Source organism: Martes martes, assembly GCF_963455335.1.
Source record: "Martes martes genome assembly, chromosome: 4".
NCBI classification, from domain to species: Eukaryota; Metazoa; Chordata; class Mammalia; order Carnivora; family Mustelidae; genus Martes; species Martes martes.
Window position 1 is genome coordinate 158,689,968 of NC_137891.1, and position 12,782 is coordinate 158,702,749.

Sequence of the window (12,782 nt, forward strand, 5' to 3'; positions counted from 1 at the left end):
GACTGTGGGGGGATGGCACCGGGCATGGACGCCGGGACCCCAGTGTCACACGTGTCCTGCTTGAGTCCCAGGAGCCCGTTAGGCCTCCAAGCAGAAATGTCAGCTACACAGACAGCCTGACGTGTGGATCGGGAGTTCAGGGGGAAGAGGAGGGGGGCCCAATGGAGGACAGGGGCCAGCCACAAGCAGGGGACCCAGCGTCTTGGCAGCTGATGGCAGCAGCTCACAGAGGACTGGGGAGCAAGAGGTCAGTGCTGCTGAGCCTGAACCGAGGACAACTGAGGAGCTGCTTGGGACCTGGTGACACGGAGATCCATGAGAGCTTCGGCAAGAGATGCTCTGGAGGGACTGCATGGACGGAAGGTGGCTGGAGGAGAGTGAAGTGGTGATGGCGGTGTAGACGGCTTGTCTCAGGAGCTCAGCCCTATGTGGGGACAGAAGGACAAGCTGGAGGGACATGCAAAATGGAGGAGCAGCTGTTCTGAGTGCTGGGAGACAGCAGCACGTGTGAGCACGTTCAAGGGCAGGACCCCATAGGTACAGTCACTCCTCTGCTAGTCACCTGCGATCATGTCCTACGTGGTGATGCACTCGCCATAAAAAGAGAGAATGCACTGATGGAAGGAGTGTCAGCTTTGCCCCCAGGCTGAGCTGGGCGAAGATCACTTCCGCCCTTGGAGTCCTGTGGGGTCAGAGTGCGTGTCCCCCACAGTAACATGGTATCGTGGCCCTTACCACCAGGATGCCTGACTGTGGTAACGAGGGAATGCTCAGAAAGCACCTGGCACAATGCTTGGCCCGTAGGAGATACTCCACAGAACAGAAAACTCCATCAGCCTGATTCTGGTCCAACAGAAGTTTCCACATCAAGGCAGATGACCTTTACTATTTCAATGTATGCTAACCACACAGAGCCAGCCCACTGTCTCCGCTGAACTCTTGAAAGGCCAAACGTTCTCAGTGTCCACAGGGACTGGGGATATGTGTGTGTAAGGGGGGTGGGCTACGGGTCCAGGGAGATGGCAGGGCTCTCTGCAGGGGTGCCAAAGACAGCCTGTGCCCAGGGTTGTTTGGGGAGAAGGGAGCACCCCAGCAGCCACATAGGTTGCACAGACCCTGCCCCAACCCCACCCTGGGTGACACATGTGGGATCCTCCAAATGAGGCTGGGGTCTGGAGGTGCTTGCAGTCCCGGGGAAGGAAGCAAACACCACACCAAATGCTATGAGTGGAGAGAGGTGCAGAGCATTATGGCTCCCGGCGCTTGGCCCCGCAGGGACACCGCTGGTGGCCTGAGGCAAGTCCCCTCCATTCCACGGGGGAGTGAGTCTGAGTTGCAGAGGGGAGTAAGAGCAGCACCACCTCCTGAGCCCCCAACATTTCAGGGGCTGCCTGCCAAGCGTGCTGGATGAAAACCATCTGAATCAGACCCTCCCAATGGGCAGAGGGAGGGGGCCAAGGAAACCGCTCCAGTATGTCGCTGGAAGGGAGGCAGAAACACAGAATCCCCAAACCAGTCAATGATCAACACGCAGCGGCAGAGCCTGGCTCTCTGCCAGGCACCACTGGGCAGGGTCGGGGGGCATGGGTCTCCAGCCACAGGCTGCGCTCACACCCAGGATGAGCGGGCACTGGGTCTCATCCAGGAGGGAGGCTTTTGGGAAGACCTTTCATTAGCCGGCCTCATTTCTCCAGGCACAGTACGTTTTCCAAAAGCGTTTTTGCCCATTATTTGATCCCTGTAACTCCCTCATGACCCAGACAGGGCCAGTGCCATTATCCCTATTTTATCTCAAAGAGGCTAAGGGACTTGCCCAATGTCACATAGGTTTTTGGTGGCAGAGGTAGAGCTAAGCTTCTCGTCACATACGTGAAGCCACTTGTTAGGAAGTGTGGCACCCCAGGGCGGTTTCTAGTTAGCTCCAAACAGAGGCTGGGCAGGGACCCTGAGCCATCCCGCTCTCCCCGCATGCCTGGGAGTCACTGGACTGCAGGGGACCATCGGGGGTGGGGTAGGGAACTCCCCCCAGGACTGCGATCTGCGGATCTGAAAGGATTTGGAACCTTGGTGAGGGAAGGACCTCGGGGTAGGAGAGGATATTCTGAAAGAACAGACTGGAAACCTCAAATAGCAAAGAGGAGGGTTACCCAGAAGAGCTTCAGAGGAGACGTGAGCCTCATTCTGGACCACAGAGTGGCTCTGGGGCCCCAGTGCAAGGGAGGGAGGCCCTGGACAGAGGGGCATGCAGGCATCCCGGCATCTCTACGGCCTCAGCACCCCTAGACTTTGCTTCTGGGGGCAACTGTGTGACCTTAAGTGGCTCACTTCCCTTCTTTGGCTCTCAGCCCCCTCGTTCGTCAGAGTCCTCCTCAGAAAGCAGGGTGTGGCACTAGCACACGGATCTGCTGCATCCTGGGCCCACGTAGGTCACCTCTTGGCCTGCCCAATGCCAACAGCTGCCTGGAGGACCACAGAGTTCATGCGCAGAAACTGTGCTCACTATGTCCCCAGGCGTCCTGCTCTGGGCTCTGGCCAAGTCCTGTTTCCCCTGATCGCATGGTCTCCAAACTGCCTGTGGTAGAAGAGGGATCCCAACTCAGGACTGACTTCTCCACTCTTCTAGGCCCCCTTTGAATTCAGGGACCCCTGGTCCATCCCAGGAAGCCGGTCTGTGCGTCTTTGGATCCACGTGGCTCTGGCCTTCTCAGCACAGACGGGACCCAGTGTTGGCCCCGTGTGCAGAACTGCAGGCCACACAGCGCCCACCCCTGCCCCCCAGCTGCTGGAGCTGCAGGCCATACCAGGGGCCCACGCCCTGGGCGGGTGCATAGGGCAGCCATTGTCTGCTCAGTGCCTGGCACCCTCTCGTTTGCATAGCCACGTGAAGAATGTGAGGGAGCAGGCTGGGGACAGTCCCTGCAGAGCCCCCCCCCCCCCCCCCCCCCCGCCTTCCGGCTGCTGTGGGGGAAGAAGCCTATGGGGGAGGGTGAGGGGTCGGCAGCCAGACCCTGCTTTCCCCCAGTGCGGTCCAGGAAAGGCAGGTGGGCTGCTGGGGACGGAGGCGGCAGCCTGGGGCTGGCAGGAGTCAGAGCAGGATTGTGACATTCCCCTTGCACCCACGCTCGCTGGAGCCCAGGGGGCCAAACTGAACGTGAGGGGATTGCTAATGAGCTAGAGGAGAGTTAAATATTCCCCCCGCTCCAGAGGGCTGAGCTGGGATGGGAGAGAGAAGGGGGAGGTGGGCCACTAGGAGGGGCAGCCTGAACCCTAGGAATGTGCAGAGGCCACAGCTCCTGGCTCCCTGTCAGGCTGTTCTGGAGCAGGGGGCCAGGGCCCGGTGCCTCCAGCCCCAGCAGGAGCTGCTAAGCCAGCCAGCAAAAGGATTAGTGGTGTTGAACAGTCTGCCTTCCCTCAGGCTGATGCCAGATGGTCAGCGCTATCTCCCACCTCCCTGGCCGGGACCCTTGCTGGCTGGCCACCAGGTCTGGCCCAGCCTTGGTGGGGTCCCTCTTCTGCCCCCCTCAGATCTCAAACAGACCCCATAAGTGCATATTCCCTGACCTGGCCTCCCCTGCTTTTGATACATATGGTCCCCCACCTCCCTAACATCCAGCCCTGTCTTTCCACCTCTGGCCTCAGACTCCTCTCCAAAAAGTTCTCCCTGCTGTCTAACTCTAGTCTTACCTGCTGCAAAGTAGAATTCCATTTCTGTCCTACAGTCAGAGGACTGTACCGCGCCCCCCCAAGGGTCAGTTCAGCCATGCAGTAGCAAAATCCATCATCTCGGGGCTGGCGCTTGGGCAGGAACTAGAACTTGCGTGGTTCCTAAAGGGGGTTCCCTAGCAGGAAGGCCCTGAGGGCAAGCAGGGTCACCCCTCCCAGCCCCTCCCCTCTCTATCCCTGGGAGGTGGGGCAAGGGCACCCACCTGGGCCATGGCCCCGCCCCCCGCCCCCAGGGGGCTGGCAGGAGCTCAGCTGGGGACCCTGTCCTGGCTTCAGCAGCTGCTGTGGGCGGGCCCCTGGCCTTTCCAGCCCCTGGGCCTCCCCCTGCATTCTAGAGCCCAGAGCCGCTGCCTTTGGCTCCGCAGCTCCTGCTGGACTAACACCTCTCCTTCTCAGCCTCTGGCCACTCGCTGCTCCCCCGCCCTCCACTCAGCAGCTCCTTTCACCTGGCCATGACCCCAGCCCCCCCAGGGACCCTGGCCCAGCCCTGAGCCCTGGAACCTCCAGCTCCCTCCCCTGGGCCATGGCCAACTCAGGCCTCCAGCTCCTGGGCTACTTCCTGGCCCTGGGTGGCTGGGTGGGCATCATCGCCAGCACAGCCCTCCCACAGTGGAAGCAGTCCTCCTACGCGGGTGATGCCATCATCACGGCCGTGGGCCTCTACGAAGGGCTCTGGATGTCCTGCGCCTCCCAGAGCACCGGGCAGGTGCAGTGCAAGCTCTATGACTCCCTGCTCGCCCTGGAAGGTAGGCCTCCCTCCAGCTGGGTTGGGAAGGTGGGGTGCTGGGGAAGGGGAGGTCCAGAGCAAGCTCACCCACAGGCTGCCACCTGCATTGGGGCTCCATTCTCCACCCCTGCCCCCATGTGCTTTTGAAAACCCCGGGCCAGCCTGGTGCTCCGTGGAGGGCAGGTGCTCCAGGCTCCAGCCACCATGGGCCCAGATCCCAGCTCTGCCACTGTCACCTTCAAGGAGTTGCCAAGTCTCTCTGTGTTCTAATGTCCTCATCTGTAGAGGGGAGCACTAAGACGTCACAGGACTGTGGAGGGTTAGACGAGATAGATGAGTGCCCGAGTGCCTGGCACTCGGGCTCCCCTCCACCTCCCCCCATGCTCTGTATGCAGACACACTGTGACACACACCTTCATGCCAGGCCTGCCATCTGAACAAGCATGCTCCATTTGGGTGTGCCAACACACATGCACACACACGCGCGCACTTATGCACACAGGTCCTTGGGTACATAGGTCCCTCTCCTCCTGGGATGTGCATTTGAACCTGACAAACTGGCTTGCAAACAGGCCCCACTGCAGCTCTAGCCTTGGTTCAGGGCTGACCCACCCACCCACCCTCTGCCCAGGGCGGCGCAGGCCTGAGCTGGGCAGCTATCACGCGACACCCATCCAGGCGGATCACCTGGTCTCCTTCAGGGACCCAGCTCCCCCGAGTGGCCCGCGGCCCAGGACTGAACTGTTCACGGGTGTCCGGCTGCTGTGGGTGACTCAGAGGGCAGAGGGGAAGGTGACCAGGAGCCAGAATGGCTGATGGGGAAAATGTCCCTTTCCGAGAGCCAACTTGGGGCTGAGATGGGCCTTAGACGCCCTCACTCCCTCCTGCTGAATCTGCAAGGCCCCATTGCTTGGGAGGTCGGGCCCCAAAGGGAGTCTCACCGCCAGGGAGCAGCAGATGAGAGAAGTCCTTCAAGTACCCTGGCATGGCACACACCACCTGAAGGAACCTGCAGGGGGAGTGAGTGGCGGGGAGGCAGCGGTGGGGGGTGTAGAGGGGAAGCTCAGCCCCACAGCCTGTCCACAGGGGCCCCTCACACCTGCCACTGGTGCTCCTGGGAGGCGCTTCTGGCCCCTGCCTCAGCCCCTTCCCTGCCAGGCTGCTCCCACCCGCCCGCTTCTCCCGGCGCCTGCTCAGTCCCCCTGCTCTGCCCAGGTCACATCCAGTCAGCGAGGGCCCTGATGGTGGTGGCTGTGCTTCTGGGCTTTGTGGCCATGGTCCTCAGTGTGGTCGGCATGAAGTGCACTCGGGTTGGAGACAGCAACCCCATCGCCAAGGGCCGCATCGCCATCTCTGGGGGTGTCCTCTTCCTCCTGGCAGGTCAGTGTTCCTGGCTCCCTGTCCGCCATCTCAGTCATGGCAGGTGGCCCCGCTCTGGTGGCCGGCCATGGGCCGGAGCAGAGCTAAGCGCTCCCTCCTCCATCCTTAGGCCTCTGCACCTTGACAGCCGTCTCGTGGTATGCCACCCTAGTGACCCAGGAGTTCTTCAACCCCAGCACACCTGTCAATGCCAGGTGAGTGCTGGGGCGTGGCCTGGACCAGGAAAGGAGCTGGGCCTCCCACTCCACTGCCTTTGTTTAGCAGGACACATGGCTGGGAGAAATGGGGGGGGGGGAGCCAAAGGTGCTGTCGGTGAGAAGGTCTCTGGAGTGGGGGGGCCAGGCAGGGTGTGGCTGAATCCTTGGAGGAGGCGAGAGTCCTGTGGGGAACACCGCAGGAGCTCAGCATTGAAATCCCAGCTCTGTGCATGCTGGTTGTGTGAAGGGCGAGTCCCTGTCCAACGGAGCTGGGACCCAAGGGCTCGGGGAGATGTTGCAGGGAGGACTCAGCACAAGGCCGGGCCCCGGAGAGCACTCAGTGAACCCCTTGCTGTGACTCCTACCCAAGGCGGCAGGTGTCCTGGGCTGGGAGATGGCGATTGGACAAGTGGTCAGGGCAGATGTGGGGGGCCTTACAGCCAGAGGAAGATTTGGTTCCCGATCCTAGGGTGGAAGGCAGCCAACAATCCTGGCTCTGGCACGCGGCACGGTGGGGCGAGGATAGGACCAGGAAGGGGCAAAAGGTCTGGAGCAGGGCTTGGGGCCCCAAGGCTAGCAGTGCAGAGTAGGCTCAGGGACATTCAGGAGCCAGAATGGGCAGGACCAGGAAGGCCAAGGCTGGAGGGCGGAAGAGGGGGCTCGGTGGAGAGCCTGGACCCACCAGGCTCCACCCCCACCTCTCAACTGTGCCAGAGCAGAGACTGGGACGGTCTCAACCCCAGACATCCCAACAGACCTGGGGCCCTGGGCCTGAGGGAGCATGAGAAAAGATACCCAAGCTACTGCAGTCAGGAGGGCTGCCTGGAGAAGGCAGAAGTGTGGCCGGGGAAGAAAAGGAGCCCACAGGCATGGTGACTGCTCCCTGAGGTGGGCAGCTGTCGCCACAAAGATCTCCAAGCAAGAGGCAGCTCGACTCAGAGACAGACTCCGTGCTGGCACCCCTCCCTACCCCTCCAGCACTCCCCAAGGCACCTGGTATGCAGGCCCCGGGCCGGGCCCTGGGGAAGTGGAAATCTGGTGCTGTCCGCCCTCCGGGCACTCCCAAGGGAGCCAGGCTGAAGCCAGAGCTGAAGGCCACCCAGGAGGTGTCAGCAGGAGGCACAGCTGGAGGGGTCAGGGAGAGCCCCCGGGAGGAGGGGGCCATTGAAGTGGGCCCTGAAGTCAGAGGAGCATAGGAGGCGCAGAAAGGGGGACTCTCCAGTAGGGGGCGCCTCCAGCAAAGGCATGGAGGCAGTGAGCCCGGGGGCAAAGCCGAGTGGGAGTAGGGGGTGCGCCGGCCCGCTGCGGCCCAAGGAGGGGAGCCCTGAGTGCCAGGGGGAGGGCCCGGTGTGCCCCGGGAAGACAGCGGGAAGCCTGGGCTGGGCGTTCTGTGGGCTGGAGGGGCACTGAGAGGAAGATGGCAGGGATTGCCCTGCTCCTCCCCACGGGATTCAGCAGCCCTCCTGGACCACCACCTCTGGCTGGGGGGGAGTGGAGGGGGAGGAAGGGGCCCAAATCTGCACCGAGCAGACCCACCCTGGGCCTGGGTCCCCCTGGGTGGTGGTGATGTGCTGGCTGGAGGTCGGGAGGAGCGATGGGCACGCCCCAGAACTTCTCCGGAGAGACTGAGGAGGCTTGGGAGGCCCCCAGTCTCAGCTCCCCCTACCCTACAGGCCCCCCACCTCCACGTGGGGATCGCTGCTGGGGGGAAGGCTCTCAGCCATCTCTGATGCCGTCCTCCCTACCCCTTGCAGGTACGAGTTTGGCTCGGCCCTGTTCGTGGGCTGGGCGTCCGCCGGCCTGGCCTTGCTGGGGGGCTCCTTCCTGTGCTGCACGTGCCCAGAGCCTGAGAGGTCCAGCAGCAGCCCGCAGCCTTACCGGCCCGGCCCCTCGGCTGCAGCCCGAGAGTATGTCTGAGCCCCGTCTCTGCCGGCACCTGCGGCACCCCAGGCAGGGCCAGTAGGGGCACAGCACGCCCCACGAGGACTCTGAGCAGCTTGTCCCCACACAAGCACCCACCCTGCGCTCTGAGACTAGACCCAGACACTCAGAGGGAGGCCGGAGGCAGGCCCCAGCCTGCAGGTGCACACACGTGTCCCGGTCCGGGCGTGGACCCATCTGCACAGCTCACGGGCACCAGCCCGTTTCCTGTCCAGGCGCCGTCGCTTTCCCCCTGCGGCTTATTTACTCCCTGCAGGGTGACACAGGTGTCTGCTCTGTGCTGGGCCCTGGGGACACAGCCACAAAGATGGCCGTTGGTGCCCCATGCCCTGGGATGGCCAGAGCCTTTCCCCTCTGCAGGCCGACAGGCTCCTCACAGCAAGCCCAGACAGGGGCCAGTGTGCGGGGATGAACATCCCCCTCACACACCAGGAAACAGGTTTGGGGGGACTGAGAGGCTTGGCTCCACTGTTCCTGAGTTCAGGTCTCGGGCTTTTTGTGGACGCCACCCCGCATGGCTAGGCCAGCCTGCCCCCCCCCCACAGGAACGGGCCCCAAGAAGGGCCACTGTGGGCACCCAGGGCCAACTGTGCTGGTCAGTCCCTGCGTCTGGGCCTGCACCCCACATCCCCCGCCCCACCCCACCGCTCACCCCACTAACCAGCTCTCCTCTCTTTTGACTTTCAGACCAGTTGTTAAGTTGTCCGCCTCCGCCAAGGGCCCCCTGGGTGTGTAATGTCCGGGTCCCCAACCTGACTCTGTCCCCCTGCCACACCTAGACCGTGTGTTCGGTATTTTTTGGAAAGAGAAGTGAACATCCAGCCCTGAGTGTGGTGTCATTTGATGTGTCCCTGGTATGACTATGGTGGGTCCTGGCTCGGAGAGGTCAGAGTTGGTCCCTGGGGTCTTCGGGCGTCAAGATGGGGAGACAGACCTGCAGGGTGAGCCACACCCACATCCTGGGCCAATCGGGGTTCCAGAAACTTCCCTAGCCTGACTCTTACCTCAGAGCTCGGGTGAGGAGCTCATTACATTGAGAAGGAACTTAGGACCTTCCTGCCATGAAGACTGTCCCGGACAAGGTTGCAAACCCCCTAATGCTGCCCCTTCTTCCACATTCACCCTTCCTCCTCTGCAGTCTGCCGAGCTCCCCCTACCTCCCTGCCCTGGATCTAGAGTAGAGAGGGGTGGCCTCAGGCTGTGGCCAGAGCCCCGCTCCAGGCAGAAGACTGCAGTCCAAACTGGAGGGGCTTTCGGTCTTGAAGTACAGATACCACCTTAGTCTAGAAGAAGAAGACATCCTCAGAGAGACGAAGGAAAATTAACCTAGATCAGCACCTCTCCTCATGCTCAGGCCTCGCCCACCCCATGGGTCTGGCCCCTGACTGCCCTGTGTCTCCCATCTGGAAGGAGCCTACCGTAACTGTCCCCGCCTTCCTCAGGCCCTCCTCAGCCGGCTCTGGCTGGCTGGCTTCCTCCAGCACCTGTCCTGGGACCCCAGCTCTCACCAGCTCACCGAATCCCAAGGAGGCAGCTGGGCCTCCCCCACCCCCCAGTGTGGCTGGAGGGAGGTGCAGTCAGATAGGATGACCTTCCGGCAAGCTCCCTGGGAGGTCGGGGACGGGAGGAGGGGAGCGAGCTGCGGAGCAGCTGTGGGATTATGGACTGGGGCCCTGGCCTGGCAGCTGCTGGGCAGCCACGGGGTGCCTCAGGGGTGGCCGTGTCCTGTGGCTGGGCCAGCCGCTGGCTCCGGGGGTGGAACCCCGCATGGGTTTCCCAGAGCCCTGCCCGTCGAGCTCTGAGTGAGGACTACAGAGGAGTCTCTGTGGGGGCCAGGAGCTGTGACGCAGCGGTTCTTGCCCCTAGGTGAGCTTTCAGATCACCCGGGGAGCTGGGGCCCAGGCTCCACATCCCGACGGAAGGGGCCTGGGGCCGACCCGGCCCCAGCTCAGGCCCTTCCTGAGGGACTTCGATGTGTGGGCACCTCTATGAGGCCTGCAGCTGGGGGCTGTTGGGGCCGCATTTCTTGCCACTCTGCAGGGGTCTGGGAGGGAGGAAGGTGCCTTCCTGAAGAGGTGAGCCTCGGAAAGAGGAGGGGAGGGCCCGTCTCCCTCTGCCTTTCCTGAGACCAGGCTGCTCCTTGAGGCTCCCACTTTCTCCCAGTACATAGCCACCTTTTCGCCAAAACAGTTTGGAGGTTGACTTCTGTTACATACAGCCAGAAGAGCCCCGACTGACACCACCAAATTTGCAACCGGGAAATTGAGAGTCTGGGTGCGGACTCCTGTCACAGGCACCAGCGGAGCAGGCTGGTGGGGCGGGGTGGGGGGAGCAAGGAATGTGGGGCCCAGAGCCTGGACCTCTGCTAGTCCCCCAGGACCTCCCTCCTGTCCCCAGCTGGGGATTTGGCCAGCCTTGCAATCTGGCCACAAAGCAGTTGGCCAGGACACCATGTGTATTCTCTGGATGTTCAGGGTCCACCAGAGGCTTGGGACTTGGGAACACTTTGGGATAGAATGTGCTGGCTGTCCCCCATGGGTTTCGGGGACAGACTGCAAGAGAGACGAGCTCTGTGCCAGTGGGTGGGTCTGACGGCTGCAGGAACAAGCTTCCCTCTGGTCCTTGGTGGAGGGATGCCCTTTCTGCCTCTAACCAGGGCCCAGAGAGGGGCAGAGTGAGATCACTGCATACAGCCCCACACACTAACAGCCTAGCAGGAGGCTGGCCGTGGGAAGATGTCCAGGGGAAAATCAGAGGAGTTCAAGGCTGGAAGAGTTTGGGAAGCCTGATTCCCCAGTACTCTCTTGAAGCAGCCGTTTTCAAATACCTACATCAAGGTCACCTGGGCTGCCAACGTGAGGCGGGGCCAACTTTCCAGGCCTCCTGACCGTGCTGCTGTTTACGGTCCCAGCCTCCAGCCTCCGGGCTAGAGGACTGGGCAGAGACCCAGGAAGGGGGTCAAAGGGCACAATCCTCAAGCTTTTGCTGATGTTTATTAACAGAGTTCTCCCAAGAATGAAACTGGCCGGCCATAAAACACAGTTTGGGAAGGAAAATACCTGCGTTCTCAGCCAGTGAGGAAAAGCATAGCGTAGAAGTAGCTGTGCTCGCAGAAGGAGCTCAGCAACGGGAGGTGCTCCCAGAGGACGTGAGCTTGGGGCTGGGGAGGCAGGGACCGGGGACCCATCCAGTGCCTGCCTCTGAGAATATGGATTGCACTGAGTAGTACATGGTGTCCAGGAGTTAACCTTTTTGTGTTGTATGTATTGTTAATTCTGTGTGATAATGACACTGTGGTTTGCTTGGTTTTTTGTTTTTTGTTTTTTAAATTCCTGTTAGAGAAGCACACTGAAATGATAGAAGGCTGGATTTGCTTTAAATGCTCTAAGAGGGGCGCCTGGGTGGCTCAGTGGGTTAAGCCTCTGCCTTCCGCTCAGGTCATGATCTCAGGGTCCTGGGATTGAGCCCAGCATCGGGCTCTCTGCTCAGCGGGGAGCTTGCTTCCCCCTCTCCCTCTGCCTGCCTCTCTGCCTACTTGTGATCTCTCTGTCAGATAAGTAAATAAAATCTTTAAAAATGAATAAAATGCTCTAAGAACGAAATGGTCAGGGGCAGGGAAAGTTTGGTAAATGCCAGCGATATGTAGGGGTTCCCTCTGTTCTCTGTGTTTGTGTGTAGGTTTGCAAATGAAAAAAAAAAGTTAAAAATGCCTGTAAGTTTTGCTGGTCGTGCCATGTAACCACGCCTCACTGACCACTAACTGGGACAGAGGGGATGAGCGATCTAGAGAGTCCTGGTACCTGGAAACTTGGTAGAAACATAGCCTGTCAGGTTCCCCCCCACACACTGGGTAACACAGGCTCGACATTTTAAGGAGCTCTCTGGGTGACTGGCATAGACATGAGTTTGGGAAACGCTGATCTAGGCTCGGGCAGGAAAAGCTGTGTGGTGCATTGTCTTCCTCCATCATTTGAATACCCATGCAAGGAGGGCAGTTCAATGTATGATTTCGTCTAGAGTTGGCAAGATTACAGGAAGCCATGGCTACATGGGATCCGAGCGAAACGGAAATGAAGAAAGATAATGCCCAAAGTAGTGCTTCCCAACTATCTCTCCTACTGGGCACAGAAAAATAATATTTGGCTCAATTTATGAGCACATTACAGGCATTTTCTTGACAATGCTCTTGTTCAAAACAATTAAAACTGTCGGGGAGAGGGTGAAGAATTCTTTATAGGCATCAAAGGAAAAGGCTGATACAACGCTCTGAAATCACTAAGTTAACACCCAAGAAGCACTCCCTTTTGTCTACGAAGACCACGTGGTGACCACAAAACTGAGTGGCTCGTGGCTGCCCAGGTTCGAAGCTGAGTTACATAGAAGGGGATTGAACAAATAAATAAAATATTGAAGATAAAGTTTCCACTGCCAGAGGATAGATTTACAAAGACGAAATGGGGAAGATTCAAATAAATCCTGGGATGTTGGATTGGAATTGGACATATGTGGATGAACACCTGGCTTTTAATATATTTAGATGAATATTGAAATAGCTCTAGTTGTGTATGTGTATACATAGGTATGTGATATACACATGTCCATACGTCTAGGAGTTCTGCCTCTTAGAAAAGCCTAGAAGCAATGATAACCCAGTGGCAAGACCCTACCTTGATTTCTGAATACCATTCTCCATTAACAGGTACCAGGGCTCCATGGAGAAATGGCTGATCTGAAGGCTGAAAAGGGAAATAATAAGCCGGGAGCATCTTGATGTTCCAGAAAGTAAGAAAGTGGTCAAGGAATAATGGAGACAC

General features: G+C 59.7%; 1 protein-coding gene across 1 annotated transcript; it reads left to right on the forward strand.

The window, feature by feature from the left end:
• Window positions 1–4,246: 4,246 nt before the first annotated feature.
• CLDN19 (claudin 19) lies at window positions 4,247–8,704 on the forward strand (the record flags this gene model as incomplete). The annotated part of the gene is made up of 5 exons (XM_080800533.1): window positions 4,247–4,469; window positions 5,666–5,830; window positions 5,940–6,024; window positions 7,782–7,934; window positions 8,656–8,704. The coding sequence occupies 5 exons, from the start codon at window positions 4,247–4,249 to the stop codon at window positions 8,702–8,704; spliced, it is 675 nt and encodes a 224-aa protein (XP_080656659.1).
• Between the last annotated feature and the right edge of the window lie 4,078 nt (window positions 8,705–12,782).